Source organism: Malaya genurostris, chromosome 3 (assembly GCF_030247185.1).
Source record: "Malaya genurostris strain Urasoe2022 chromosome 3, Malgen_1.1, whole genome shotgun sequence".
NCBI lineage: Eukaryota > Metazoa > Arthropoda > Insecta > Diptera > Culicidae > Malaya > Malaya genurostris.
The window spans coordinates 88,012,971-88,040,934 of NC_080572.1; the positions used below are offsets into that span (position 1 = coordinate 88,012,971).

General features: G+C 36.4%; 1 protein-coding gene across 2 annotated transcripts; it reads right to left on the minus strand.

The window, feature by feature from the left end:
- Positions 1–8,995: 8,995 nt before the first annotated feature.
- LOC131436666 (cationic amino acid transporter 2-like) lies at positions 8,996–22,463 on the minus strand. 2 transcript variants are annotated; one of them, XM_058605519.1, is made up of 4 exons: positions 22,296–22,463; positions 10,947–11,303; positions 9,868–10,893; positions 8,996–9,799 (listed from the first exon to the last, which is right to left on the minus strand). In XM_058605519.1, exons 2-4 carry the CDS (start codon positions 11,299–11,301, stop codon positions 9,405–9,407), a joined length of 1,776 nt encoding a protein of 591 aa, XP_058461502.1. In that variant the 5' UTR covers positions 11,302–11,303; positions 22,296–22,463; the 3' UTR covers positions 8,996–9,404. The 2 variants fall into 2 exon arrangements, with proteins under 2 accessions (XP_058461502.1, XP_058461503.1); XM_058605520.1 differs by lacking the exon at positions 22,296–22,463 and having other exon boundaries at positions 10,947–12,406.
- Positions 22,464–27,964: the final 5,501 nt, after the last annotated feature.

Consider the following 27,964-nt stretch of genomic DNA (forward strand, 5'->3'; position numbering starts at 1 on the left):
TGCGTGTCCGTTATCAGTTCTGTTGATAGTGCAATAAACGTTAGTTGGATTTTTATTGCAAACACATAATTTCATCTATTATTGTTCAACCTTCATGTTTTTTGTGCATTAAAGCTCTATTTTGGTAAGCAGTGTAGCGAAAGAGTGAATACCGCTGTTTCAAAAGATTGCTTACTTTTGCAAAAATATAAACGGACTACCGAAAAAAACACAAACTTAGATTCAAATGGAATTCTTTAAAACGAAATTGATTTTTTTCTGATAAATCGTTCGGTTCTGGAATCATAGGATAACATAAGCCTAAAAATTTAAAGAGCGTGTTTCTATACTTGATGACGTAAAAACGAACGAAATCATTTGAACTAGCCATATCATTTTTCAGTTGTGCAGATGTTGTTAGATTATTTTTGATTTCTCCTTTTTTTAAAGTAAAACATTCTCAGTTTTCCGTAAACATTGAAAAAATTCAAAAACATGACAATGTATGCATTTTAATTCGAACCAATTGAATGCGAATAGGGTGAAATGATAAGATGAGCACTTTTTCTATCAGTGTTTGTCACCTGTATGCGGAAACGCACACACATCAAGCAACCTACCTCACATGGGAACCAAAGAGAATACATTTCAAAATTTTATATTCCAAGTTATCCAGACAAAATAGGGCGTATTTCCTCGCATAGGGAATTAGTTTAGAAAACAGTTTGATTCCGTGCAAAGCAAAGCCTTGGTATTACATTCCTGTAGTGGTATTCGATCTTCTGTTTCAACAGACTTCGCAGCCGATTCAGAGTGTACAGAACCATTTCATGGCTGGTTCTAGGATCCTACTGACACTACGAATCCTTACAGGTCGGGGCTCAAACATACGACAAAAGGATTCTGTGCACTTCTATTATATTGCATTACATTTAATTCTGAGAACATAATTGCAAAGATTCAAATTCGAACTTCGAATGCTTTTGGGCATATAGTTCCTAAAGGTTACTCGCGCCCATCCCTGCCGTTTAGATCACATTTTTGAGAATCCACGTTTTAAGAGCCCGATAAAAAATGCTTTTGAAGCAATTCACACGAATCCATACTTATTTTGAAAGATATTGAAGATATTGAAGTGCGTAAGCATAGAAAAAAACCGAACTGTTTGTTAAGGCCAGTTTCCTCCAGAAAACTTTATACAATTTTTCTAAATAAAATTTTTTACAGATAAAAACTACTCTGAAAAGTACGTTATTTTTCAATATGGCGACTCTGAAAACTGCTTCTGGAACTCGTCCGAATTTTTATGGGTGTCATCATTTCCTGGATATGAATTATCTGAAAGAGAAAATATCTTTGTTTTATCCACCTAGTGGTGTAATGATGCCTTTCTTATATTACTTAGATTTTGAAAAATATTACTAAAAGATTCTGTGAAGCAATTTTTATTTCATTTTCGAATAAGATAAGAAAATTTTTTTGGGTATAAACTAACATAATCTTTTCAATTTGTAAGCAGTTATGTCAAGTTAATAAGATTTTTTCTTTATTTTGCATCGTCGCACTAAATGACTAAACACACTTGACAGCAGTCTATGAAACTATACGAACTTTAATTTGAGCCTGTTTGTAGAAATCGATCAAATTATTTCTGAGAAAGTTGAGTGAGTCTCGTTTAAACTTTTTGACCATTATTTCCGGTACTTCAGGAACCGGAAACTTGGAACCAGTATAACCGAAGTCGGTTCGTTAAGTAACTAGGGTAACAGAGGTATTTTGGTCACTTAATATATTTTGGCCACTTCATATAATTTGGCCCACCTAACAAACTTTATGGATTTAATCGAAGTTAAATAACCCATGGTGCATCAATTTGAAGCTAATTACATTAAATTACCTATTGAGGAAGGGGTTTTCAAAGATATCACAACATTTGGTGGATATTTTTACAAAGTGGGCCAAATAAAAATCAATCCTAAAGTGGGCCAAAATACCTCTGTAACACTAATATAGCTTTTAAGTTGAATCAGTTTTGATAAAATCTAGAAGAATTTTACCCTTTTTTTGCATCGTCGCACAGTGGTTCGAATCAATAAAAACGTGGACATAAATCAATAGCTGCCAAACCGTTCTTTTAATGCATATAGTTGCTTCTAAGAAATTACTCACAAATATATACCGCGTAGTTTGATTCTATCTCTAATTGTTCATGGCCTACTTTGACAAAAAATGTAACCATCACTTTTTTTCTGAAGAGATAGAAATTTTTTTTCTTCTACAAAGTTTTAGAACTATTGAAAATAATTTACTATGTCAAATATACCAAAAGTTTAGGTCACACCGTTTCGGATATACAAAGCGTTTTTGTGGCAACCCCCTTAAAATTAGTTTTTTATTCATAACTTGTTTCGAGTTATTTTTTTATGAATACTTTCTTTGGAATAATTGAAGAAAATAAAAAATACCATATTTTTGTTGATGGTAGTGCATAGGTTTGTTGTTTCCTGGCAAAGTTATAAAACATTTTACCTTTTTTTACCTATGATAAAACCTTACACCGAAGCGAAATATGCAACTTTATGCAGCTGATTTTTACAAAATTTATAGGAAAAGATATGCCCAATACCATAAAAAAAATTCTAAGTGAAACTCGATGGAACTTTTTTTTAGGCCATTCCATAGTTAGTTTTAGTTATTGAATTATGACAACCCCCTTAAAACTAGTTTTTTAATCATAACTCGTTTCGAGTTATTTTTTTACATATTTTGTTTGGAATAATTGTAGAAAATATACAATCCCATAATTTTGTAGAAGGTAATGCATAGGTTCATACTTTTCTGGAAAAGTTATACATCATTTTATCTATTTTTACCTAGGAAACCTTGTACAGAAGCGAAATATGCAACTTAATGCAGCAAACTTTTACAATACTTATAGGAAAATATATCCCGAATCCAATTTGTTTTCCAATGAGAGTACTATTCGTGTGACTCATTTTCACTATGGTCGTGCTGAAACCAGGAATGGTTAAAAAACGGAGGGCGTCACGCGTCTGCTATTTTTGTAACTCACTTTTGCAGTGAGCGTAGAGAAGGGGGCAATTCGCTCCTGAGCTATTCCTGTGAATCGAATCTTTAAAGTAAGCTGATAGCTCACAGCTCTTTTCAAAAGAACCGCAGCTCATCAGTTCACCGCACTGGTAAGCAGGGATGCCAGGTTCACAGATTAATTTGTGTTTCACAGATTTTCAACCTTTTGCACAGATTTAAAAAATGGCACAGATTTTCACAGATTTCTGAAAATGGTCACAGATTTACACAGATTCTGAAATCGATCACAAATTTTTGAAATTGATCACAGTTTAGCATAAAAAATTACAGAGCATTAGGAAATAGTGAGACCTTTTTTATGCTAACCAAAATGATTCCGATTAGTTATTATGGAAACGGGGAAACGTGCACAGATTTTGCACAGACAGGTTTTTGGCTTGATCACAGATTCATTTAAAAATGACCTCGCATCCCTGCTGGTAAGGTGGGAACAAGCTACAAGCTGAACGGATTTTCGGCTCTTGAAGAGCGAGTTATAAATGAGAAGAAATGTGTGCATGAGCTTTTGTTCGTTTTTCCAAATGTGTATTTATCCTTCTTTAACAGATTGAATCAATGTTGTCAATAAGAGATCTTAGATCTCACTCAGTAGGCTAAGGTACATTCAGGGATGCCACTTTTGCAGATATTCTCAAATATGACATAATAATAATAATTCGCAGACAAGTTAATTCGCATAGCACGGCGCAAAAAAACGGCGCTTAAAACAAACCTTCAGTTCAATTTAAATGAGCTGATGAGCTGATACATTGAATCGATTCTCTTTAGTGAGCTGATCGGTTCGAAGCTGCTCACCGGTATGAGCTGCTCCGCACATCTCTAGGTGAGCGTCGCACGATCAACATAAACGTGTTGCTTCGCGATAACTCAATTTATTTACACGTTTAAAATGAAATCTCTTCGTAAAGGTTTGTACTTTTGCTATACTTTTTCATATTTTGATTGGAAAACATTTTTCCATCTTTTTAATATGTGTTGAACTTTTGATAATTTTTCGGTTTTTTAATATTTAAAATCCACTTTGAAAAGGCCTAAAAAAATTGCATCGAGTTCCACCTAGATTTTTTATAATATTGTTAATTGTCAAAAAGTAAACAAAATAAAAATTCCTACAATTTGTTTAAGTTGCGCGTGCAAGCATAAGCATGTTTATGCGTGTTTACGCGCACTTTGTAGTAGATACTTAGGTAATAGAGGTAGATTCTACGTAGATAAATCCAAAAAATTGTTTTTAAAATAAAGTGAATATATCTTAATAAAAAATTTTTTTACATTATTTATATCTTCAGCAAAAATACTTCAAATGTTTTTTTCTTCAAAATGAGATAGAAAAAAAAATGTTTTTTTGAGAAAAAACAAATTTTTATTCGGAATTGGTGCTACCCCCTTAACAAAAATTAAGGTGCCACTTTCAAAAGAAGCGTAATATAATCTTGTAAAACTTCTTCGAAGACACGTTAGGTCTTAAAAATCAGTGAAAGTCAGTACAGACTTTTGACCGTCTTTTTCCAGTTTTGGACCACTGTGCGTCGTTCTAAATGACGGTGTGAAATTCTATAACAACCTGTAGGACTACGAGATTTTTTGATTTATGAGTGACAATATTTGACACATACTCACACACATACAGTCACAGACACATACATTGCTCAGCTCGATGAACTGTGTCGAATGATATAGAACACTTAGCCAGGGCTTGTATTGTGAATCCTCAAACGAACGAAGCAACAAAAAACATCTGCTGTGAACACTTTGCTTTACATAGCTGAATGAGAGACCTATATTAGAGAGAAACTGGATGCGTGGGAGTATATGCTACTGAGCAGTCCAATTCCCCTTGCCAAGTAAATTGTCTGTGCCCTCAGTCTCAGTTAACACATGAACTAAGCAATCCATGACAATGTAATGAAATGAAGGGTTCGCTCTCGTTAGTATTGTACGAGAAAGAAGACCTTGCTTCACGGCGTGCTACAAGACGCGAAGCAAAGTCATATAGGCAATGTTTACGGTTTATTTTTAAAGTATAGGTTTACAGAAATCATTTTTAACATAATGTTCGCATTCCAAGACCAAATTTGATCACATTTCAAACATACTTTAAACATTTTATAGCAGAAATTTTGCATTTGAGCCCATTTTCAAAACGATCAATTTGTTTCTTGGCATTTTACACTGTGTATATATCCTAGAAACACTAAAAGCAATGTTCTTTAAATTAATTTTCATCGGAATTAAAAGTTATGAATCTAGTTTCCTCATAGGCATCTACAATATGAGAACCATTCATCAAATGCTAACCTCATGAAGCATAGGTCTCAGCAAGCGGGCATATTCATGAACTAATGAACGAACGAAGCAGCTCTCCTTGCTTGGGTTGCGCTGTGAATTCTACCTGACTTACAAATGTTTGTGAAACAGATGGTGAAACCCTTTTGTTCATATTCGTTGTTTCAATTTGCAAGCCCTGCACTTAGCCCTCTGGGCCAATTTTCACTATTAAATTTTTGAAGTGATTGTATAAAGTTTCTTCATGAGAAAGGCAATAAGTGTACTTTAATAGAAAAGCTTCGTTATCATGATCTTGTAATAACACTAACAAGTAGATTTTTTTCAACTGAACAATAGCATTTATAATGTGGCAACACTGCACGCTATACGAAACTGAACAAAGCCGCACGTACCGTCGCGTACTAGTTTTGCAGCGTTATTTTGAATGACGATTTGAATTTTTTTACACTCATCGCCCTATAATTTCGGAACCGGAAGTCGGATGAGGCCGAAATTGGACAGTATATTTAAAGATAATGAGAGCTTTAATTTGAATCATGATCCGTGAAAGATTTTCCGTTGCTGAGAAATCGAAGTGAGTTCCGTTTTTGGAAATTTTCTTCACTATCATCGGTGCTTTCGGAAGCGTTTATGTTATTCACCAACTAACAAGATCTGCCTTTGAGATGAAATTATCAGTAAGTTGTATAAAAATGTGCACCTCGTTTCGTCATCGTTTGTGAAAAAATACTCATGAAATTGAAAATTTTTACTAATCGCACTGTAATACCAAAACCAGAAGTCGGATCTCTATCAAATTTTCGAGGTCTTTTTCATGTTTTTAAGACTTTTTATTTGCTTCTTAGTTTGTGAAAATCAGTTAAGAATGTTCCTAGAAAATTGAGTGTGCATTTTTAATATATTTGCACATATTTGCTTGTAATTTCGGAGCCGGAAGTCGGATCCAAATGAAATTCAATAAAATGTATGAGGAAATAGGACCTTTCATTTAAGGGGCGGCCAACCCTAACGTTTTCCTTTTCGTTGTTTGTTACTTTGGGGAGGTTTAACAGCTACAAAATGGCAGATTTTTTCGTGAAAAATCGTAGTTTTCACTTTGAATAACCACCTAAAATTAAAAAAAAAAAAAACAAACAGAAACGTTGGGGTCTACAAAAACTTCTACTCTAACTATGCTGCGTTCATTTGTTCACTTCTGATCATTCTGCAAATCATGATTTTTAAGAAAATACCTCTTCACCGACTTATTTCTCAATATTTTTCCCCACCACCCTAAAATCTAAGTTTGTAAAACTGGGAGAAACGTATGTGACTAGTTTTTCCTTCTTTTGGTGCATATCACCCTGTAATTCCGGAACCGGAAGTCAGATCCAAATGAAACATTGTATGGGATCTTAAGACCTTTCATTTGAATATAAGTTTCTGAAAATCGGTTCAGCCATTTCTGATAGTGATTGAGTGACATAATTTGTCACATACACACACACACATATATATATATATATATATATATATATATATATATATATATATATATATATATATATATATATATATATATATACAGCAACGCCTTTCTTCGACTACCTCTACGTCGCACCAACTATGGAACAAACGGTGCCGTTATAGGCTTGCAAAGATCGTTCAATCGTGTATCATCTGGATTTGACTTCAACCTTTCACGGAAAACAATACAAACAAATTTTTTACTTAGTATTAGAAACTATCATTAGGACTACAATGTGTCTGTTGATTTTACAATAATAATAAATAAATATAGCATTTAGTGATCTTGACGAACTGAGTCGAATGGTATATGACATTCGGCCCTCTGGGAATTGGTTAAAAAGTCAGTTTTCACAGTGATTGCATAACCTTTCTATATGAGAAAGGCAAAAAACAAAACAGTTGATATTCTCTATTGACTTGGCTCTGGTCGGTACTACAATGAAACACCACCGAGAAAAAAATACAACAACGGACTTTTTCAAATTTTGAATTTTTGAGATTTCAATATTTTTTCACATTTTTTTAAATAACTAGGAATGTGTTTGGTTTTAATACAGAACATAGAGAAATATCTCTAGAGTAAAAAATGCCATTCATGTTGATAAGTGGTAATAGCTTTGGCATTCGAGTGAAACTCCGTTTATTCCCAAAAATCGTGTCTGGCCGTGCACAGTCCTGCCTTTGCTCTGCCAACTTTTCGGTAGCGCATACCTTCGGGACTAATTCTAAATCATTTCTGAGAGTTTCTTCTAACAATTTCGAGAAATAATCGATTTTTTTTTAAATTGTTTGGAAGAACCTGGCCTTAAGAGGCTACGTAATTTCCTACGTGAGAAAAGAGCCTATATCTTTCGTTTAATCTAGACTCTAGAAGATGCAAAAATTATTTTTTTGCGAGGAATCAAAACGTATCAAACAATTCATACTTCGTAGTGTTCAAAAATTGGATAGATGGAGTGGAGATAGAGATGGATGGAGTCCGCTAACGAATCAGAACACGAAAATAATCGATGAGAAACGTGAATGAATTGAGCACACGAACGAAAATTCACTTAAAAGATGAAAAACATTTTTTCCAGATAAAAATATCTCTCGAATCTGTTCTGATAACTGAAAGTAGGAAAAGGACAGTCAATTACTTCGTTTCGTAGGTCTTGACGATAGATGATTGACTCCCGGTTCTGGAGTCTGGGGTGTGACAAAATGTGCAAAAAATTGAAAACATTTCCACTCAACCAGAAATCGAATCCAGATAATCATCAATGCGACTATGAAACGTTTCATTTGAATTTATTGTCCCTTTCGTCGTTGATGCCAAACCTCACTCAGTTTCTACCCTAACTACTGTCAAACTGTTTGTTTGAAGCCAGTTTCGAATCTAGTCTCATCGTTATTGAACTGAAATTCGAGTCAGTTTGTATCCTGATTTTTATATCGAGTTTACTCACACCCTCGTTTCAAAGTACGAAACCCAACGCAGTTTCGTGAAAGGTGTTTGTTTGAGGAAACTACCTTTGATCGGTTTTCCAGTTTTTTTTAAACGAAAACGACATAAGATAATGGAAATAGGATCTGCGGTCTTCGAGAAGATCGTGTGCACCTTTTTCATTTTTTTTCAATCGGAATCGGAAATCGTATCCAGATGAAGTTCAATAACAGGCTATGGGTCCAAAGAACATTAGAATTTGGGCTTGTGAAAATCGGATCCGCGGTTTCAGAGAAAATCGAATTTGTTTTTGCTCATTTTACCCCGTCACTTTGGAATCGGGTTCGGATAGTATTCAATACCAGGCTACGGGTTCGGATAGTATTCAATATACAGTTTTGACGAAAATAAGTTGGAACACAATGGAAAGGGTTTCACTTCAACTCATTTTTTTTCTCAGTTCAATGACGTTCCATTTAAGATTTAAACTGGTTTCAACCAAATGTGCTGCTAGCAGTTAGATTTGAAGCTTTTACATCAAGCTAATGTGTCATCATATTAAAAACGAAACTAATCGTTGGTCATCGTATTCGTAAAGCTCCCGAGGCTTATCAACCCAGTTATCATTAATTGGATTTCGCATTTCCGTACGAAAAGTTCCTGCTTTCGATTTTATGATCATTTATTTTCTATTACCCTTCCCTGCAAGGAATGTCCTCACATGCGACGATAATATTTACAGTTATTTTTAAAAACAATTGCACTTTAATTTACTTTTAGTATCATTAGTATTCCTTATCGTTTTGCACTCACGAGCAAAAAGTGAGTGTTATGTTGCATCATCCAATCGTTCTAACAGGAAATATTAGCAGCATCATTCGCAAGGACGATTCATGTTATCATCACACGGTGTTTACTCTGTACCGTTATCACATCTAATAAATATTCGAAAGAAAGATTCTTTATCCTTCTAAACTAAAATATACAAACAACAAAAAGTGCAAATTCAATGCTAGTCCTAAAACTATGCAAAGTCCGGAATGAAAATTGACTAGAGTGCATATCGTACAAATTCAAATACACTTTTTAACTACGCCTTTTCGTTTCCGACCACTGCAAAAGGATTCTCCAGTTGACTCTCGGAAAGTGTCTGACCTCGATTGCCTAACACAGAGTGTCGAATGCCGTAGCTGAAGTATATGAGAAATCCTATCAACAGCCACAAGGAAAAACTGATCCATGTATTCACATCCAGTTGAAACATCAAGTAAATGTTGACAAACATACTCAGCATCGGAATGAACGGAACACACGGCACCTGGAAAGTTAGTTTTGCTTCCTCTGTCGGCTGACAGGCGATCACCAGGTAAATGATCAGCATTGATATGAAGAGTATAGACAACATCACCAGAACTAATGGGTACTGTGCGGAAAGATAGTCCTGTGCATGTACCAGCAAAGTGCAAACTCCACAAATGGCGATAGCTGAAAATAGAGCATTTAGTAAGAATAATGAAATTATTAAAAAATAAGTAAAAATATTCAAAACTTACCATATAAAAACAAACATATTTTCACTATTTTTGAAGACAATAGACTAGGTGTTTTGACGATGTTCAGGTTAAACAACTGTTTGACGATAAGTGACTTATTTTGCTCCGGAACAGCAGATTGAATGTTGGTGTTTTTGTCGTATCTCAGAACCATAACGCTTACGGCAACTATTGTGTAGGCTAGCAGAGTTCCGATGGACATCATATCGATCAATTGTTGCAGATCAAATAATAGTGCCATTGTTCCGGAAACTAGCCCAGAAATGATCGTGGCGAATACCGGCGTCTTCGTCTTTAGATTAACTTTACGTAGGCTTCTGAATATTATTCCATCTGATGACATAGCGTAAAGAACACGGGGCAGCGGGAACATTGCACCTAATGAGTTGGTGCACAGTGAAAAGATGGCGCCTATCGAAACAATCCACTTTATCTCCTGCCATCCAAGCCAATCGAAGAGATTCGGAAAAGGAGCTACTGGATCTTGTAGATAGTATGGCAATGCCATTGTAAGCACTGTAGCCACTCCAAAATATGACAAGAAGATAATGAACAGCGAAAAAACTATGGCAAGAGGAATGTTCTTCGAGGGATTGCGTGCTTCTTCTCCAGTGGTGGCAATGCAATCAAATCCAACGTATCCATAGAAGCACTTGGCAGCACCAGCCATCACCCCTGCTACCCCGTAAGGTAAAAATCCTCCCACGCCAGCGTTTATCTCCGACGGAATGTCTTCTTGCTTGATACTCCAATTGGAGGGATCAGCTTTGGTGCCAACGGAGACCAGTACAACGACAATAACTATCAAGTTAACTGCAGTAAACACATTGTTCAGCACGGTAGATTCCTTAACTCCATACGCCAATAACGCAGTTATGGTCAGCACTACCAGGAAGGAAAATATATCCGGATAGGTTCCTAGAAAGCTCACACGAATCTCCAACATATGACGCATCATGTTTGCCATGCGGTAGTCGATTAATGCATCTATGTAACCGCTAAGTCCTCGGGCAACGCTTGCTGTTCCTGCAATGAAATACGTTGAAATGTGAAAGACCGGTGTAATCAGAGTTGCCTACCGATAATATACTCCAGCATAAGATTCCAGCCAATGGTGAAAGCGGCAAATTCTCCAATAGTAATATAGGTGTAGATGTAAGCCGACCCGGCTTTCGGTACACGTGAAGCGAACTCCGCATAGCATAATCCAGCGATTGCGGCGGCTAGAGCTGCTATCACAAACGACACCACCACCCCTGGGCCGGCTTGCTCATACGCAACGGAACCGGCCAGTACGTATGCTCCCAGTCCCAGAGTACTGCCGACGCCAAGACCGGTCAGATCTAGCAGCGTTAGAACACGGGCCAATTTTGAGTGGCTGCCGTCATCGTCGTTCGGTTTTTTACGACTAAGCGCTTGGAAAAATTTGTTCATCGCTAAATGAAAGTGAGAAGCGGTTTAGTTATGACAAACCAGTAATATAAGTGGATAATTCACAGTTTCAAAGTTCAGTTCAATCTTTTGAACCAGAATTCAATTCCCAAATTCATGCTACATAAATTTAGTTTCAGTTGCTGTAACCCGACAAAAAGTACTCAAAAGTTGGATAAATTCCGCAAATCTGTTCTTTTTTGAACCATTAAAATATTCTCAAAGGATTTCGCGAAGCTTTTCTCTACTTAATATGTGAATCCCCCAAAACAGCTCTCATTTCAATTTTCTTTGCGTTATGTTAACTTTCATTTGTTCCGTGTTATTTGATTGTGTGGTAAAGACTGCCCCAGAAAGTATGGACGCAACCAAAAACCGTTGCCATTTCGCAATGGTTCAGAATCTGTCAATTTTTATGGCTGCGTCCTGTTGTTTACACTCTTCTCTAACCACTTGTGCAGTTGTTCATTCGTTTTCATTAGTTTGTTTCGAACTGCGTGGACTTTCAGAAAAACATCTGTTACTGAGAAAGATAGCAAAAATGGAAGGAGTAGGTGAAAAAGCCGTGCGAAATGCAATCAGGAAGTTCGGTGAGGATAACACCTTTGAGGATAAACCGAAAACGGGTCGAAAAAAAGGTCCTGCTAACCCTCAGTTGGATAAACGATAACTGAAGGCGTTCGAGCAAAAGAAGCAGGTTTCAGTTCCGGATGTGGCCAAAAAAGTGGGCACTTCGAAGTCAAATGTTCTTCATGCTAAAGAACGTTTGAATCTTCGAACCTATAAGAAGCAGAAACAACCAAAACGTAGTCCGAAACAAGAAGCATCGATCAGGCCGAGGGTTCGAAATCTGTACAATACGATTCTTGCTGGAAATTTCAACTGAATAATTATGGACGACGAAACCTACGTGAAACTTCTTGCCGGGACCACAATATTATACGGTGCGAAAAGGACAAGTGTTAAACCAAACCGAGGCATCGATTGAAGTCGAAAAATTTGGTAAGAAAGCTATGGTCTGGCAAGCAATTTGTAGCTGCGGTAAGATTTCGAAACCCTTTATCACCACTGCTTCAATGAACAGCGAAATATACATCAAGGAATATTTACAAAAACGACTTCTACCCATGATTCGAAGCCACAAGGATCCTGTTGTCTTCTGGTCAGATCTTGCTTCTTGCCACTACTCGAAATCAACGGTAGAATGGTATACTACCAAAAATGTCACTTTCGTCCCAAAAGACATGAATCCACAAAATTGCCCACAACTTCGACCAATTGAGGAATTTTGGGCATTAACGAAGGCACATCTTAGGAAACATGTCTCGGCAGCCGAAACCATTCAACAGTTCGAAAAAGATTGGAAAAAGTGTCAAAACATGTCGCCAAGAAGTCTGTACGGAATTTAATGAGGAACGTTCGCAAGAAGATGTGCCAGCTAGTCTACAATGGCTAAGTAGCAAATGTTGAGAATAATATTCTGTTATTATAATTTTCTAATATTATCAGTATATCGAATAAAATTTGAATATCTAACACTTGTGAATTATTTACAGCGATATCAAAGTGCGTCCTATACTTTCTGAAACAGTCTTTAGAATATGTTGATCATCAATAAGTCGTACCCTAGTATAGATGCACCGTTACAATTCTGGATGCGAAGCAGTTAAATTTGCAAAATTCACAAAATCATGTAATACGAACGATTATCTATATTCCGGAGTGAGAAAGAAGTAGTCAATTTTATTCGTATTCACGTCCTCCAGTTATGTCTGTGACATTATCCATCTGCCTTTTTCCTTGTGGTAGAGAGTATTCTAACGTATTTTCCAAATATGACTCCGGTTTAAAAAATCCATTGATGATTGCTTTACAGTACTTTTATTAAAATTTCGCCCATATTTTCAGGATGTTCTTGACTGCTCTGAAAATTTAGCTAAATCGCTGCTTGGAAATTTCCCAGTACTTTTCGATCGTTCAAGAATCCGGGACATTTGGAGGATTCCTTGGCTAGGTAACAAAATTAATCTTGTTGGCAGCATACCACTCATGAATCACCATGGTTTTGTGGAAGCTGATCGAATCGGGTCAAAGGATAATTTGCTATATACAGAAAAAAATATGAATTTTACAGGTAACATAATTCTACAAACGATACAATTTATAACTACTTTACTTGTCAAGTGACGCAATATTCCATTCGCACAGAATCTTACTGGCTCCGAGTTTAATTCGCTCTCGGCTACCAAGTGCCGCTGTATGGATTTATATGTATTAATTGTTCAGTGAGTAGATATGTGCTTCTGTGGCTCAGTCGATCGATGGCGTGCCTTGTGATCTAATGTTTCTCGGTTCAAGTCGCGCTGTTGCTATCGATCTTTTGTTTTTATTTCACTAGATTTCAAGTCATGTAATGTTCAAATCACACAATTGTAAATGTTCTTGAATATAAGGTTGTGTGAAAAATGACATTCCATTCATTTTCGAACTGTTTACGTTGGAAATAGGCAGCTCACTACTACCACCTACTCGACAGTTCGCTGCGATCTTTCAAAACTTTCCACTTGATTTCGGAACTATAACAAAGTTCTCTTGTCTATTACTGGAATTTTTCAACTACAGCGATTGGAGCACTTCTGTAACACGATTTCCAAAAGTGTAAAAAATCATTTTTCCTATTGATCTATTGATTTAGTCATCTCCGAGAAACTTGCGCGGTAAAAAAACAACGCGTTTTGTCGTTTACGTCACTTACATCATCATTTTTCCTGAACCAAAAGTTACAGCCATTTGATCTTCGGTTTTGATCAATGATCAACTAATAGCATTCAAACGGGTCTAGGCTTGTTAAAATCGGTTCAGTCATCTCCGAGAAAATTGAGCACGTAAAAATACAACGCGTTTTGTCGGTTACGTCACTTATACCATCATATCTCCGGAACCAAAAGTCACAGCCATTTGATCTATGAACTTGACTAATGGCCCGACATTAGCTTTCAAACGAGCATAAATTTGTTGAAATCGGTTCAGCCATCTCTGAGAAGACACACACACATTTTCCGATCTCGTCGAACTGAGTCGAATGGTATATAAATGGGTCTATGGGTCTCCGAGGCTCCGTTCAAAAGTCGGTTATTCCAGCAATTCTAATACCTTTCTTTAGAGAAAAGCAAAAATGGCGGATTCCTTTGCAACGGTGGGAGCATTAGAAGGTGATGTTCATAAAAGATCAACCTGCTTCAACGAATTTTTCAGCATCTTTCGTCGGAAAATATACGAAATTTTTCAAATGAGAAAGTTCATGGAACAATGAGGAACTGGGACGATGGATACATTCTATTATCCTAAAGACATCGAAGAAACCTTCGTTCAAGGCGATGGACGTAAATCACGATTTTATTCGGGAGATCTCTCAGTTCACGTGAAATCACTACAATCAACTCGCGTCTTTTGCGTGTTGCGCTTGCGGAAATGGTCTAAGCATGCTACTAAATATTATACAATGCGAATTATCAACGTCAACCATGCGTCTCCATTATTTGAAATTTGTCGACAGTCGGCTTAGTGGACAGTCAGGTTAGTGCAGGATGCGTACGTTATTTGAGGACACTAGTATACCCATAAGACTGAAATTTCTTGAATGCTTTTGACATAATATTTCTCTTTTTACAGCAGTATTGGATACGTTAAATCAGGAAATGAACATGTAGTTCTCGTAGGAAATGAACATGTAGTTCTCGTTGTTGCTGCCGATCATTCGTACATAAGGTGCGCTGTGAATTGGTAATGTAGATGCCTTTACAAGACGCAAAACAATCATCAGGACATTTTTAGAGATTTAAAAGTTGTACAACAAGTTCAAGCGATAGTCAGTGAGCCCCCACCGATCAACGTCCATGATGAACATTAGGGTGGGACAAGTATGCATGGAAAAAAATTTTAAGGTTTATTTTCTCCCTCAACCAAATTTTTGGTGTTCCTTTTGGGTCCCATAAGAACAAAATTTTAGCTCGATCGGTGAAATTATACTTTAGTGCCCGATGTTCAAAGTTTGTATGGGATTTCGTAAGAGGGAAACTGATATTTTACAAAAAAATCGGCTGGAGATTCCCCCATAGACTCTACTAATCAGCCCATATAAAATTTTCACTGGAACTTTAACGAGAAAGAAAACATTCGAAGACTGATAAACAATCGGACATTTGTAGAAAAAAGTTACTAAAGGAAACCCGACTCAAGATCCTCACAATGGCTCATACCTAAATATATCTAGCACCACTGCTGCTAGTGTTCGTAATATAATTTTGATGCCTTTTATTACACATATATTTTATAGTTTTAATCCACCTAGTGATGTAATGATGCCGTTCTCATGATACTTAAATTTCCAAAAATATCATTAGAAGACTCTGTCAAGAAATCAATCTTGAATAAAATAAGAAACTTTTCATGAATATGAACTAACATAACCTTTTCAATTTGTAAACAGTTATGTCAATTTGATTTGAATTTTTCTTTATTTAAAATCATCGCACTAAACAGCAACCTATGAGACTATAGTACAGGGTCCGGCACTCGAAGTGTAACCAATTAAAAAGGCCACAAATTCAGTTTGGAAAATTACTTTTACTTAATTCAAAGTACAAAATGTGTAAAAATAATACAAAATTCAGAATCAATTCACTTTTGCTCGATATGACCACCTTTTGCCTTGACTTGATGACGTGAGAGAGCGAAGGAGTTGCTTCGTTTTGCCGAAAGCGGTCAATTTCCGAACATTGTATTTTCTGACGAGAAAATTTTTCCAATTGAGCAATTCGTAAACTCTCAAAACGATAGGGTTTACTTGACCGACCGTTCATACGAGAATTTGAGTCATCGATTGGCCACCAGGAGGCAGCACCCGCAACAGATAATGGTTTGGGCCGCTGTAACCGCAGATGGGCACTCTCCAATCGTTTTCATCGAGCCTGGCGTCAAGGTAAATGCGACATATTATCGGGAAAGTATTCTGGAGGTTGCTTTGAAGCCGTGGGCAGACAAACATTTCGGTGGCAGACCATGGACGTTTCAGCAGGACTCGGCACCGTCTCACAAAGCTCGAGTGAACCAAGAATGGCTGAAAAACAACGTTCCGAACTTCATCACGTCCACACAATCAGTCACGTACCCAGAGGGGGGGCCCGAGGGGCCCTGGCCCCTCCCGAAATCGAAAACATATAATTATTTAGAATGTCCCCGACATGTGTTACAGAAATAACAAGACAGTAAACGTAATGAAATGTAATACAATATCAGTTCCAGTGGAAAAGTTTAAAGTGTATGTTAAAAACCGCAGTAAAAGGCACACCGAAAATTAGGTACATTGCTTTTTAATCTTTGGGCCCCTCCCGAAATGAAATCCTGGGTACGGGCCTGCACACAATGGCTCTCGAATTCACCAGATGCGAATCCAATGGATTATTCTCTTTGGGTCATTTTGGAGAGCAAAGTCCGAACTAAAAGATACACCAGTCTCGAGGCGCTGAAAAAAGTTATTGTCCGCGAGTGGGCCAAAATACCTGCAAGTCACATTCGGCCAAACGAAGCAACTCCTTCGCTCTCTCAAGTCATCAAGTCAAGGCAAAAGGTGGTCATATCGAGCAAAAGTGAATTGATTCTGAATTTTGTATTATTTTTACACATTTTGTACTTTGAATTAAGTAAAAGTAATTTTCCAAACTGAATTTATGGCCTTTTTAATTGGTTACACTTCGAGTGCCGGACCCTGTAACTTTTATTTGAGCCTAAGTTTATGGATATCGATCAAATCATTTTGAGAAAGTTGAGTGAGTCTCATTTTAAACTTTTTGACCACTAGTTCCGGTACTTCTGGAACCGGGAACTTGTAACCAGTATAGCCGAAGTCGGTTTGTTCAGTAAGTAACTAATATGGCCTTCAAATTAAATCAGTTTTGAGCCAAATCTAGAAGAATTGTACCCTTTTTTGTATCGTCACTCTAAATAGCGGTGTGCAATTTTAAAAGCATGATGAAATTCGATGAAAATAACATGAAAGCATGATCAAATTCAGTAGCAACCAATGGTACTATGAGATTTTTTATTTTATGAGTGACATTATTTGACACATACTCACACACAGCCATTGCTCAGCTCGATGAGCTGTGTTGAATGAATGTTTCACTAGTCAATTTTGAATGTGATTGTATAAACTTTCTATATAGCAAAGCAAAGTTTTGGCATTACATTCCATTTGTGGGATTTGGCCTTTCTGTTTCAACAGACTTCGAAGCCGATTCTTAGTGTACATGATCATTGGCTAGTACTATGGATCCTACTGACACTAAGAATCCTTCCAGGTCGGGGTACTCTATATGAGAAAGGCAATAAGTGTACTTTTATAGAAAAGCATCGTTGTCATGATTTTGTAATAACACTAACAAGTAGGTACAAATTAAGTAAAAGATTTACAAATTTACTTATTTTTCACCTGAAAAATATAGATTTATACATGGCAACCTTGCACGCTATACAAAATTGATCAAAGTACGCTGCAAACGGAGCAAAGCCGCACGTATCGACACGCACTGGTTTTGCATCGTTATTTTGAATGACGATTTAAGTGTTTTGACGCTCATCGCCCTATAATTTCGGAACCGGAAGTTGAACCTGGATGAAATTGCACAGTATAATTTAAGACAATGAGAGCTATAATTGGAATCATGATTTGTGAAAAGTGCTGAGAAATCGAAGCGAGTTCCGTTCTTGCAGCTTTTCTTCACTACTATCGGTACTTTCGTAAGCAAAAACCGGAGACTAGTAGTCCCAAAGTAGTTTCATATATTCACTAGATAACAAGATCTGCCATCTAGATGAATTTAGCAGTAAGTTTTATAAAAATAGGAACCATCACTTGTGAAAAAATACTAATGAGATTGAAAATTTTCACTAATCGCACTGTAATACCGAAACCGGATGTCGGATCTGGATCAACTTCTCGGGGACTTTTTAAAGAATTTTAAGACCTTTTTTTTGCATCTTAGTTTGTGAAAACCGTTTAAGGCCATCGTCCAAGTACCATGCGCGCGGGTGGTTTTAGGAATTTTTCGATGGAAATTTTGAAAAATTTGACAAAACCAAAAACATACAGACCTTTGAAATACTGTTATCTATCTGCAGGGCGAAAATGGCTGGAAAATTCGGAGGATTTTCCGAGTCTTATCAAAAATAGCGCTGAAAAATGAGTGTTTTTGTGATCTTTCACAATTATCTGGAAAAATAATGCGATGACATAATTTTTTTTTCAAATAAACCTTATGCTGGCAACAAGGATCACATTCGGACACATTTTTGGAAAACCTTTTCACGCTTTTCGTGGAAAATCAACGAATTTCACATAACCGATTTCGTGGAAATTTTTGAAATTCGTGGATTTTCTATGAAAAGCGTGAAAAGGTTGTCCAAAAATGTGTCCGAGTGTAATCTTTGTATCCATCATAAGGTTTATTTGAAAAAAAAAATATGTTATCGCAATATTTTTCCAGATAATTGTGAAAGATCACAAAAACACTCATTTTTCAGAGTTATTTTTGATAAGACTCGGAATATCCTCCGAATTTTTCAGCCATTTTCACTCTGTATATAGATAAAAGTATTTCTAAGGTCTGTATGTTTTTGGTTTTGGCAATTTTTTCAAAATTTTCATCGAAAATTTCCTAAAACTACCCGCGCGCATGGTACTTGGACGATGGCCTTAAGAAATTTCCGAGAAAACTGAGTGGGCATTTTCTCATAAATTTGCACATATTTCATTGTAATTCCGAAAATCGGATCGGGATAAAATTCAATAACAATCTATGGGACCATAAGAGCTATCATTTGAAACTTAGTTTGTGAAAATCGGCTCAGCCATGTCTGAGAAAAATGAGTGACATACACACATACATACATACATACACGCACAGAGATTTTGTGATCTCGACGATCTGACGAAAATATACCATATGACACTCGCCCTTCTTTCAAAAGTTGGTTTTCACAGTGATTGCATAGCCTTTCTATATGAGAAAAGTAAAAATAATAAAATTTAAGCGACATGGAAATCAATATACATCAATTATATCGAAAATCTGATTTGAAACCATGATCGATGTAAAATTAAATTGGAATGCATTAATTTTTCAATGAACAAAACTATTTATTTAAGAAAGCGCTTATTTTAGCTTTTAAAGTATATTGAAAAATAAAGAACTGTAAAGTAACATTCAATTCAACTGCCAGCTCCAAATATGTGCATGAAAATTGATGAAAATTCATAAATTTTCATATATGTATGCTGCAACGGCTGCACTGAGTTGTTTAATATCATCACGATAGTTACTCAGTTTAGTATGAAGACTCATTTTAAGTGATAAGTCATGCTCCGAAACTCACTGTAAAGACATAAAAAAGTCTAACTTTTTAATTTGAATGAATAGGGTTTTGGTGTCTTAGACAATGTTTTAGATGAACTCAAATCCAATTACTTTATCAAAGACAGAAACTCTCTACTGTTTAGAAGAAATGGACGATCCTATTTTAGGCAAACAAAAAACCAATGCACATGACTTTATTTGTTTCTTCTGTCTTTACAATGAGTTTTGGAGCTTGTCTTGTCACTTACAAAGAGTCTTCATACTAAGCTGAGTAACTATCGTGAAGACATCAAACAACTCAGATCAACCGTGATAGCATATTAAAAGAAAGAAAAATTATATTACGACCACTAGCAGCAGTGGTGTTTGATATATTAAGGAATAATCCATTGTTAGGATCTTGTTTCGGTTTTCCTTTAATAACTTTTTCTACAAATGTCGGATTGTTTTTCAGTCTTCAAAGGTTTTCATCCTCGTTCATATGAAAATTTTATATCCGCTGATTTTCAGAATTTATCCCATTCAAACTTTAAACCTCGGACGCGAAACCATAGTCTCACCGATCGAGCTAAAATTTTGCATAGTTCATATCAGACTCAAATGGAACACGAAAAGTTTGGTGGAGCTGAAATATTAATTCTGTCTCACACCAATGGTCACTTTAAGATACCCTTAAATGTCTCTGTACACACTTAAAACAGATTCTTGAGCTCGGCATAATGAAATGAATTAAATCGGCAACACGACATTTTACTGATTGTTCAGTAATCCATATGCTCTTTTCCGAAATTCGTTAATGTATTATTCTGATATATCGGTTGAGTGCGTTCTTTTGCCGAAGTTTGGAAAAATATTATGCTGAGCTTGTCAGAAAACAACAAATATACCGAAATCAGCAAATCCGTTTGCCGAGATTTCGAACAGTGTGATAGCTTTTACTGAAACTCGGTGAAGCACTTGTCATTTAATGTCTCTTGTCGAATGTGCAAAACATCACGTAGCCATTGCTGGTGGAGCGGGAAAATAATTTACATTGGATGAAGGTAAGTGATTCTTATATTTCTTGAGAAGATAAGTGAAATAAAAAATTTTGCTGTTCATATATACTTACAAAAGTCTTCTTATTTTCAGGTAGATGCATTGAGGAACACTGGAAATAATTTTCTTTAACCGTGATGTTTTTTTTAGAGGTTTGTTTTGCTTTTTTGTATACTGCATTAAAATGGACATCAATAAAACACCCTTTTCCCCCAATCTTAGCTTTTGTGATATTTATTTCATACGATAATAAAGAAAAATCCTTTCTACCTTCGATTACTGATGACTCGGCAATTCATTATTCGATCATGATCGCTTTTGCCGAGCTAACACAGTTAACAAACTTGGTATTGCCGAGATTCTCAGTAATTATTATTTTGCTGAGATGATTACCGATCTATCGGCTGTGCAAATCTCGGCAAATTAATTTCTATATTTCAAATACCATACTAAAAATAAATACTATCCTGTAAACTTAATTAAGTAATATGTAACAGTTGCAATACTTCACTTTTTGCTTTAACACATCTCTCTACTGATAAATAGTGTAAGGAATGATTACTAGTTCTAGTGATTTGATTCTATTGATAGTATTTTGTTCAGGCCAGACTCAAATATATGAAAACTGGCTTGTGAAATCAGTGACCTATGCTTTAAATCATCATTCTAGTAGGAATATACAAGTTAGAAAGTTTACCAGTTGCTTCAAGACGTATAGGATCTGGTCAGAATTTGGGAGAAAGGGGAAGGATTAAACATGTACTATTATTAACAACAATGGATACTTTTCACAAACTGTGTCAACCACTGTTTTATATCATTACTTTCAATTGCTATATGGACTCATACACCAACAATACGCGCCGTTGTTTTACATTTCAGATATTCATACGCCCTAGATGTCTAAACCGGTTCAATTAGAACACATGTCAACAATTGAAAATCTCTTTGTTCGAAATCAGTCACGTTGCCGCTCAGCGGTAAATGTTTGCATCAGCTTCGGATACGAACTGATTCTAATGCTGTGGATTGGTAATTAATAATAAAACAATTTATATATTTTGCCGCCAAACGCAATCGAACGCTAAATCACTTAGTTGTAGATCAACAACCTCGTTACAGAGGAAGAAGACCGAGCAGAGAGAGAGAGCACGAAAACGATTCCTTGAAGCTTATACGCTCCATTGATCACGTGTAGTATGGTAAATTGACCTATTTTTAAAACCCAAACATGCATGTCTCCTGAGCGATCTCACAATATGATTACCATTCTCATTTCACTCTAGGATGACGAAAAACACGGTAATCAACACTTCTCTTTTAATTCTACTCCCGGCATAATTTTTTTTTCGGGGTGCATTTTTGGCACAAATGTGTACAGTTTTCGGGCTAATATTGCACACATGTCAATGTCCCTGACGATCACCCACGTGAAAGATTTTTCCGATCAGAAACTGCCACTTCGATCGAGCATCATTAGCCAGAATTTATGTAATCACTTTTGCGCACAATGCTTTTCACCACTTCGAGCAGAGCGTAACGCACCTTTTACTGTTGCTGAAATGCGTGTGATTTTCAAACGCACCACCGCTGTAACCGACTATCGTTGATAACGCACGTGTAGATTAGTACACTGTCGACCGTCCAAAAATATATGCAATATGAATGCAACTACAACTTTTGCAACCTTCCTTGGTGCATCCGCATTGACCAATTTTCAGAAGTACACTGAGACTATTTTTAAATCCGATTGTCGTTAAATAGTACAGGTTGATGACTTCAGAAAAGTTTGAACAAAAATTGTCACGATAAAGATGCGCACTCGTGGATCGGCATAAAACGTGGCCCTAGCGATTAAGCAAAGGGTATAACTTTTGGCGTATTCGATTCACGATGACTGTGGTGTCATGGTGAGTAACATTCGAAACTATAGCACTACTATGCGCCCTTTCAGCTTATTTTTTGATTAGGTAGTATTGTTTGAAGTTCAGTCAATTAAAATCAAGTTTATAATATTTTGAATTAAATTATTAAATCGATCTCCGAAGGCGTCATAGCCATTTTAGACAAGTTATAATTAGCAACACAAACAATGATATAAAGTTTGATAGCGGTGTACTCAAATTAATCATGCATTTTATTTGGAATCATGCATTTATTTCTGAAAACATTTCTAAATGAGAATTTTTTTTGTTTTGTTCAGTCGTGAAGTACAATTTGTTTTTTTTTTGTTTTAATTATAGAGGTTTTAACCTTAAGGTCATTCACCTCTTTGGGCCAGAAAAGATTTCTGACCCTATGTGCGGGGTTTGAAATCGAAGCATCGACTAACCCATCACGCTATACCCGTCCCCTATGACATTTTGATTAGTCAGATGCAAGGTATCATGGAAAAGTGAATGCTAAAGCTTGCTTCAGATAGAATTGGAACAAAGACAATTGCCTGTATTTCAGTTATTTTTTATTGAATTCAAAATCTTTTTTTATACAAATGTAGCGTTTTCTTCATACTTTTAATAAAAAAATACGGGTAAAATTATTCGTCACGGTTTCGAAGGAATTCTCGAATTTTTCCTGTAACACGGCTCATTAGACGGCGCACATCTTCTTCGTCCATCGTTTTAGCTGTCTTATTCCACCAGGTGGTCATCTGATTGATGTCTTTGACAACCTTTCCCTTTGCCTTGAGTCTCCTCTTCATGATTGCCCAGTATTTCTCAATAGGGCGGAACTGGGGGCAGTGGGGTGGGTTAAGGTTTTTCGGAACAAACTGGACCCCTTTCTCTGCATACCATTCTTGAACAACTTTGCTGTAATGACAGCTTGCCAAATCTAGCCAAAACATTACGGGATGGTCGTGGGATCGAATGAACGGCAAAATTCGTTCTTGGACACACTCTTTTTGGTGTAGTTCCGATGTCATTGTCTTATTTGTAACGAAAACTTTCGTTTTTTTTGCCACAGCTGCAAGTGCCCTGCCAAAAAAAGTAAAATTTTTGACCTGGAATTTGCCCGAAATTAGCCTTGACATAGGTTTCCTCGTCCATCAGAAGACACCCGTCGAACTTGGTCAGCACCTGGTCATACCTTATGATAAAAAAATGAACCGGAAATTTCATTTTAAAATTCCCGCGCTTGTCCAATCGGTAAACTTTTATTCTCTCAACGTTGGCAACACTTTTATACACATTCTGTCAAATTTTGACGCATATCGTACGATTAGTTTTTGTTTGGCGTCTATACAAAAAAGTTGAAAAATTTTCGTGTAACGATTTTTATAATGGATGAAAATTTAGAACAACGTGCGTGCATCATATTTTGTGTTGCAAATGGATTTAAGTATTCCGAAACGTTGAAAAGGCCTTTGGTGAATCGTATCTAGGAAAAACACAGGCATACGAGAGGTATAAACGCTTCAAAGGTGGTCGTACAAGCTTGGATCATGAGATCCCTGGCCGCCCAACAACATCTGTTACTGAAAAAAAAATTGAATCGGCGAAGCAAATCGTGTTGCAAAATCGTTCTGTACCGATTAGAGAGATTGCTGTGTTGTTGGGCATCTCTTATGGATCAGCCGAACACATTTTAACTGATGTTTTGGGTTTGAAACGCGTCACTTCTCGGCTGGTGCTAAAAAAGCTGAATTTAATTAAAAAACACAGTGTTGGTTGTGTCGCAGGTTTTGGACAAAAACTCAACCAATATCATCAACCAAGCACCGTACTCTCCAGATATTGCCCCGTGTGACTTTTTCCTCTTCCTCAGACTCAAATTTCCATTGCGGGGAACGCGTTTTGAGGCCATAGAGATCATAAAAGAGAATTCGCTGCGTGAACTAAAGGCCATACCTTCGGAGGCCTATAAAACTTGTATGGAAAATTGGATCAAGTGTTGGCATGCATGTATTGCCGCATGAGGAGAGTACTTTGAAGGCAATAATAAAGAAGTTTATTAAAAATTGAAATTTTGCGTTTTACCTTTTTTTATAGATATAAAAAATAGATATAGAATTCGCTCAAACTTTGGAAAAAATTTCCGAGGCCCGGAGGGCCGAATGTCATATCCCAATCGATTCAGCTCGACGAACTGAGCAAATGTCTGTGTGTGTGTATGTGTGTGTGTCTGTATGTGTGTTGTCAACTAAGAGGTCGAGATCTCAGAGATGGCTGGATCGATTTTGATCAAACTAAATGAAAGGTCTCCCCGTCACCCAGAACGCTATTGAATGGTTTTGAGATCGGATGTTTACTTTTTGAGTTATACGAAGTTTTATGTCAAAATTTTCAGTTTTTTGACAGTATCTGTCACATTTGATCTTGAAAACAGAATATGTTTCTATACTTAGATTCCACACGGTAATAGCTATCCAGCAAGCCATAGATTGTTAAAATCCGTCCATTTTTAACGGAGATATCGATATTTTTGTGTAAACGATTTTTCGCCTTATTCCAGTAGTAGGAGTTTTACGCGTGTGATGACAAAGCGCCGTTTTGGAACCAAATTAAACACGATTTTTTATACTGTTACATACAATTGTTTCTAAGTACCAAAAAGACTGTGTACAGCATCTTTTTTCATGACATTTTGCCTCGGACCGATTTTAGCACGGTTCGTTTTTGGCAACATAGTCGTTCGAATATGGCATATGTAAATCAGATGATGGCAGAATTTCCGAGTTGAAAGCAATTCCATAATTATATTGTTTTAAACTACTTGTTGGAAGAACATAACACCCATATACCATTCGAATCAGTTCGTCGAGATCAGCAAATGCGTGTGTGACAAATAATTTTCTTGGAGATGGCTAAACCGTTTTCTACAAACTCAGATTGATATGAAAAGTCATATGCTCCCAAATAAGGTTCCTGAATTAAGTTTGGATTCGACTTCTGATTGCGGAACCACAGGATGATATGTGGAACGAAATTAAAATAATGCAACTCATTTTTTCGTAGATGACTAAGCCGATCTAAGATTCAAATGAAATCTAAGAACCATCTATGATTCAAATGAGAGGTCTTAAAATCCTATAAAACATCTTACTTTTTAGTCAGATCTGACTTCCGGTTTAGAAGATACAGGGTGATTAGTATAAAAATGTCCGATTCACATAAAATAATCAGGTTTATCGAGTTGGCAGATTTGGATAGTCGATTACCAAATAAATTTATTTCAGTTTAAGCGGTATTCAGTTTTCGATTCGGAAGGTACCCAAAAATTTAATTCGTACTACAATTTCTTAAAGATGTCTACATACTCCTCAGGTGAATTTTACTGATTTCGGCTACACCGATTTTGGAATTCCGGTTCCAGTATCGAATTGTTTCCTAAGCTCAATCATTTTCTCAAAAAGTCCAAATCAAACTTCAAAAACAAACATTCGAATTAAAGGACTTATGGTCCCATACAATATTGGTGAATTTTATCCGATTCTTGAATTACAGGATGATGAGTTTTTAAAATTCATACCGATATAGAAGATGTAAATTGTTTGGCGTATTAATTTATGGCCATACGAATCATTTTGGGTTGTGCTAGTTCCTGAATACCGGCTCTGGAAGTACCATAAATAATGACGAAAAACTCTAAAGTGGAACTTACTTCGACATCTCATGAAATGTTCAATCGATTGTCACACGTTAAGATTGAAATTCGATACGATTTGCAGTTTCGACATAACAGGGTAATGAGTGATTAAAATGTCAATTTGCCGTTTAAAACGACGATAATTAAAATAATGTCATGAGAACTAAAATACCGAAGAAAACACATGCGGATTAATAAAAAAAGGTATCATCTCACTGCTAGGTGGATTAATCACGTTTTTAATAAAATTCTGGTTCTTTTTTGATCATAAGGTATAGTTTCCGAGCACGAATTTTGACTTCACTATTCTGTTTTATGGTCCGATTTGGCTGTTTGCTAGCTCGATACGACTTGATTCCTTCCCGGAGTCGAGTTCTCTTCACGGTACTATGGGCAGCACCGAATTTTCTGGCCAAATCACGGTCCGACAGATTAGGATTCCTCTTAATCGTCTTCAAAATCTTACCACGCAGTTTCCGGTCGACAGTTCCTCTCCGACTATTGACTTGAGCCTTCCGAATCATCGTCAATGTTTCCTTATACCGTTTGATAACGCGCCATACGGAATTTCTGGGCAATTTCAGCTGTTTAGCTAGCTTAGATGCAGACCACAATGGATTTTAGAAATAACTTCCCTTCTTTCGGTTTCCATGTTGATTGTTTACAAAGTACAGTCGATTTGCGGAATGTCAAAAATCATACGTGAAGCTGACAAAATTCCTTCCACCAGGAGCGCCACAATATGAGAAAAAGTTTGCCCTAATTCTAAATGAAGCAAGCTTTATAAGGGATACCTGGAAGGATACTTTCGGAGCACTCAGCTAAGATGACTTACTAGGTTTGGAATTCAGTATTTTATCTTTCAAATTTTCAATTTTCAGTGTTACCAGATGTAACGATATTCAATGCAAACCGCATATGTAAAAGGGCGCAAACACACAGTTTTGATTTTGTGTTTCAAAATTTAGACACTCAAATGAACTGCATGAAAAAACACGTGTGAAAAAACCTCTAAAATGAAACTCAAGGTCGATTTCTTGCAAATACCGCGGATTGATTTTTCCTTTTATATTTTCAAAACATCTTTCGCAAAATCGTCTTCTATAAAATATTTAGGTGAATCAATACAGCTTGTGTTGTTATATCTATGAAACACAAAAAGAAATTTAATCAAACCTGTTGAACAAACCATTTTCTGATTTTCGTTGGTTGGTGTTCCAAATTCACAGTCAAATTTATTTTTCAGTTTACGAAGCATACACACGAAACTAACTATTTCGCCACTCTGCACCTTATTATAGACACAGCTCTAAAACGTAGTCAGACATGGTAGAATGTACACCGAACATGGTCTACATCTTGGCCGTCACCCGACCGATACCATACATCCAAATGGATGATGGATAGAGAAGTGGCGAAATGGTAGCGCGTATGCACGGAATTCGAGTCCTGCGTATCTTTTTTCAATAAATCATCTTTTCTATTAGGTTTTTTATTCATTTGGCTTCTTCAATATATGTTTACACTCAGTCAGTGAACTTAGTATTGGCGGCTTTACGTCAAACCAACTAAAATTAATAAAACATTATATCGTTTTCTGTTATATTTGTACCTACTACACTTGTTTC

Excerpts from the sequence above, each read along its gene's own strand:
- LOC131436666 (XM_058605519.1), bottom strand. The coding sequence starts at position 11,301 with ATGAACAAATTTTTCCAAGCGCTTAGTCGTAAAAAACCGAACGACGAT. Across the intron at positions 10,894-10,946 it reads TATGCTGGAGTATATTATCG|GAACAGCAAGCGTTGCCCGA; the intron begins GTAGGCAACTCT and ends ATTTCATTGCAG. Across the intron at positions 9,800-9,867 it reads AATATGTTTGTTTTTATATG|CTATCGCCATTTGTGGAGTT; the intron begins GTAAGTTTTGAA and ends CTCTATTTTCAG.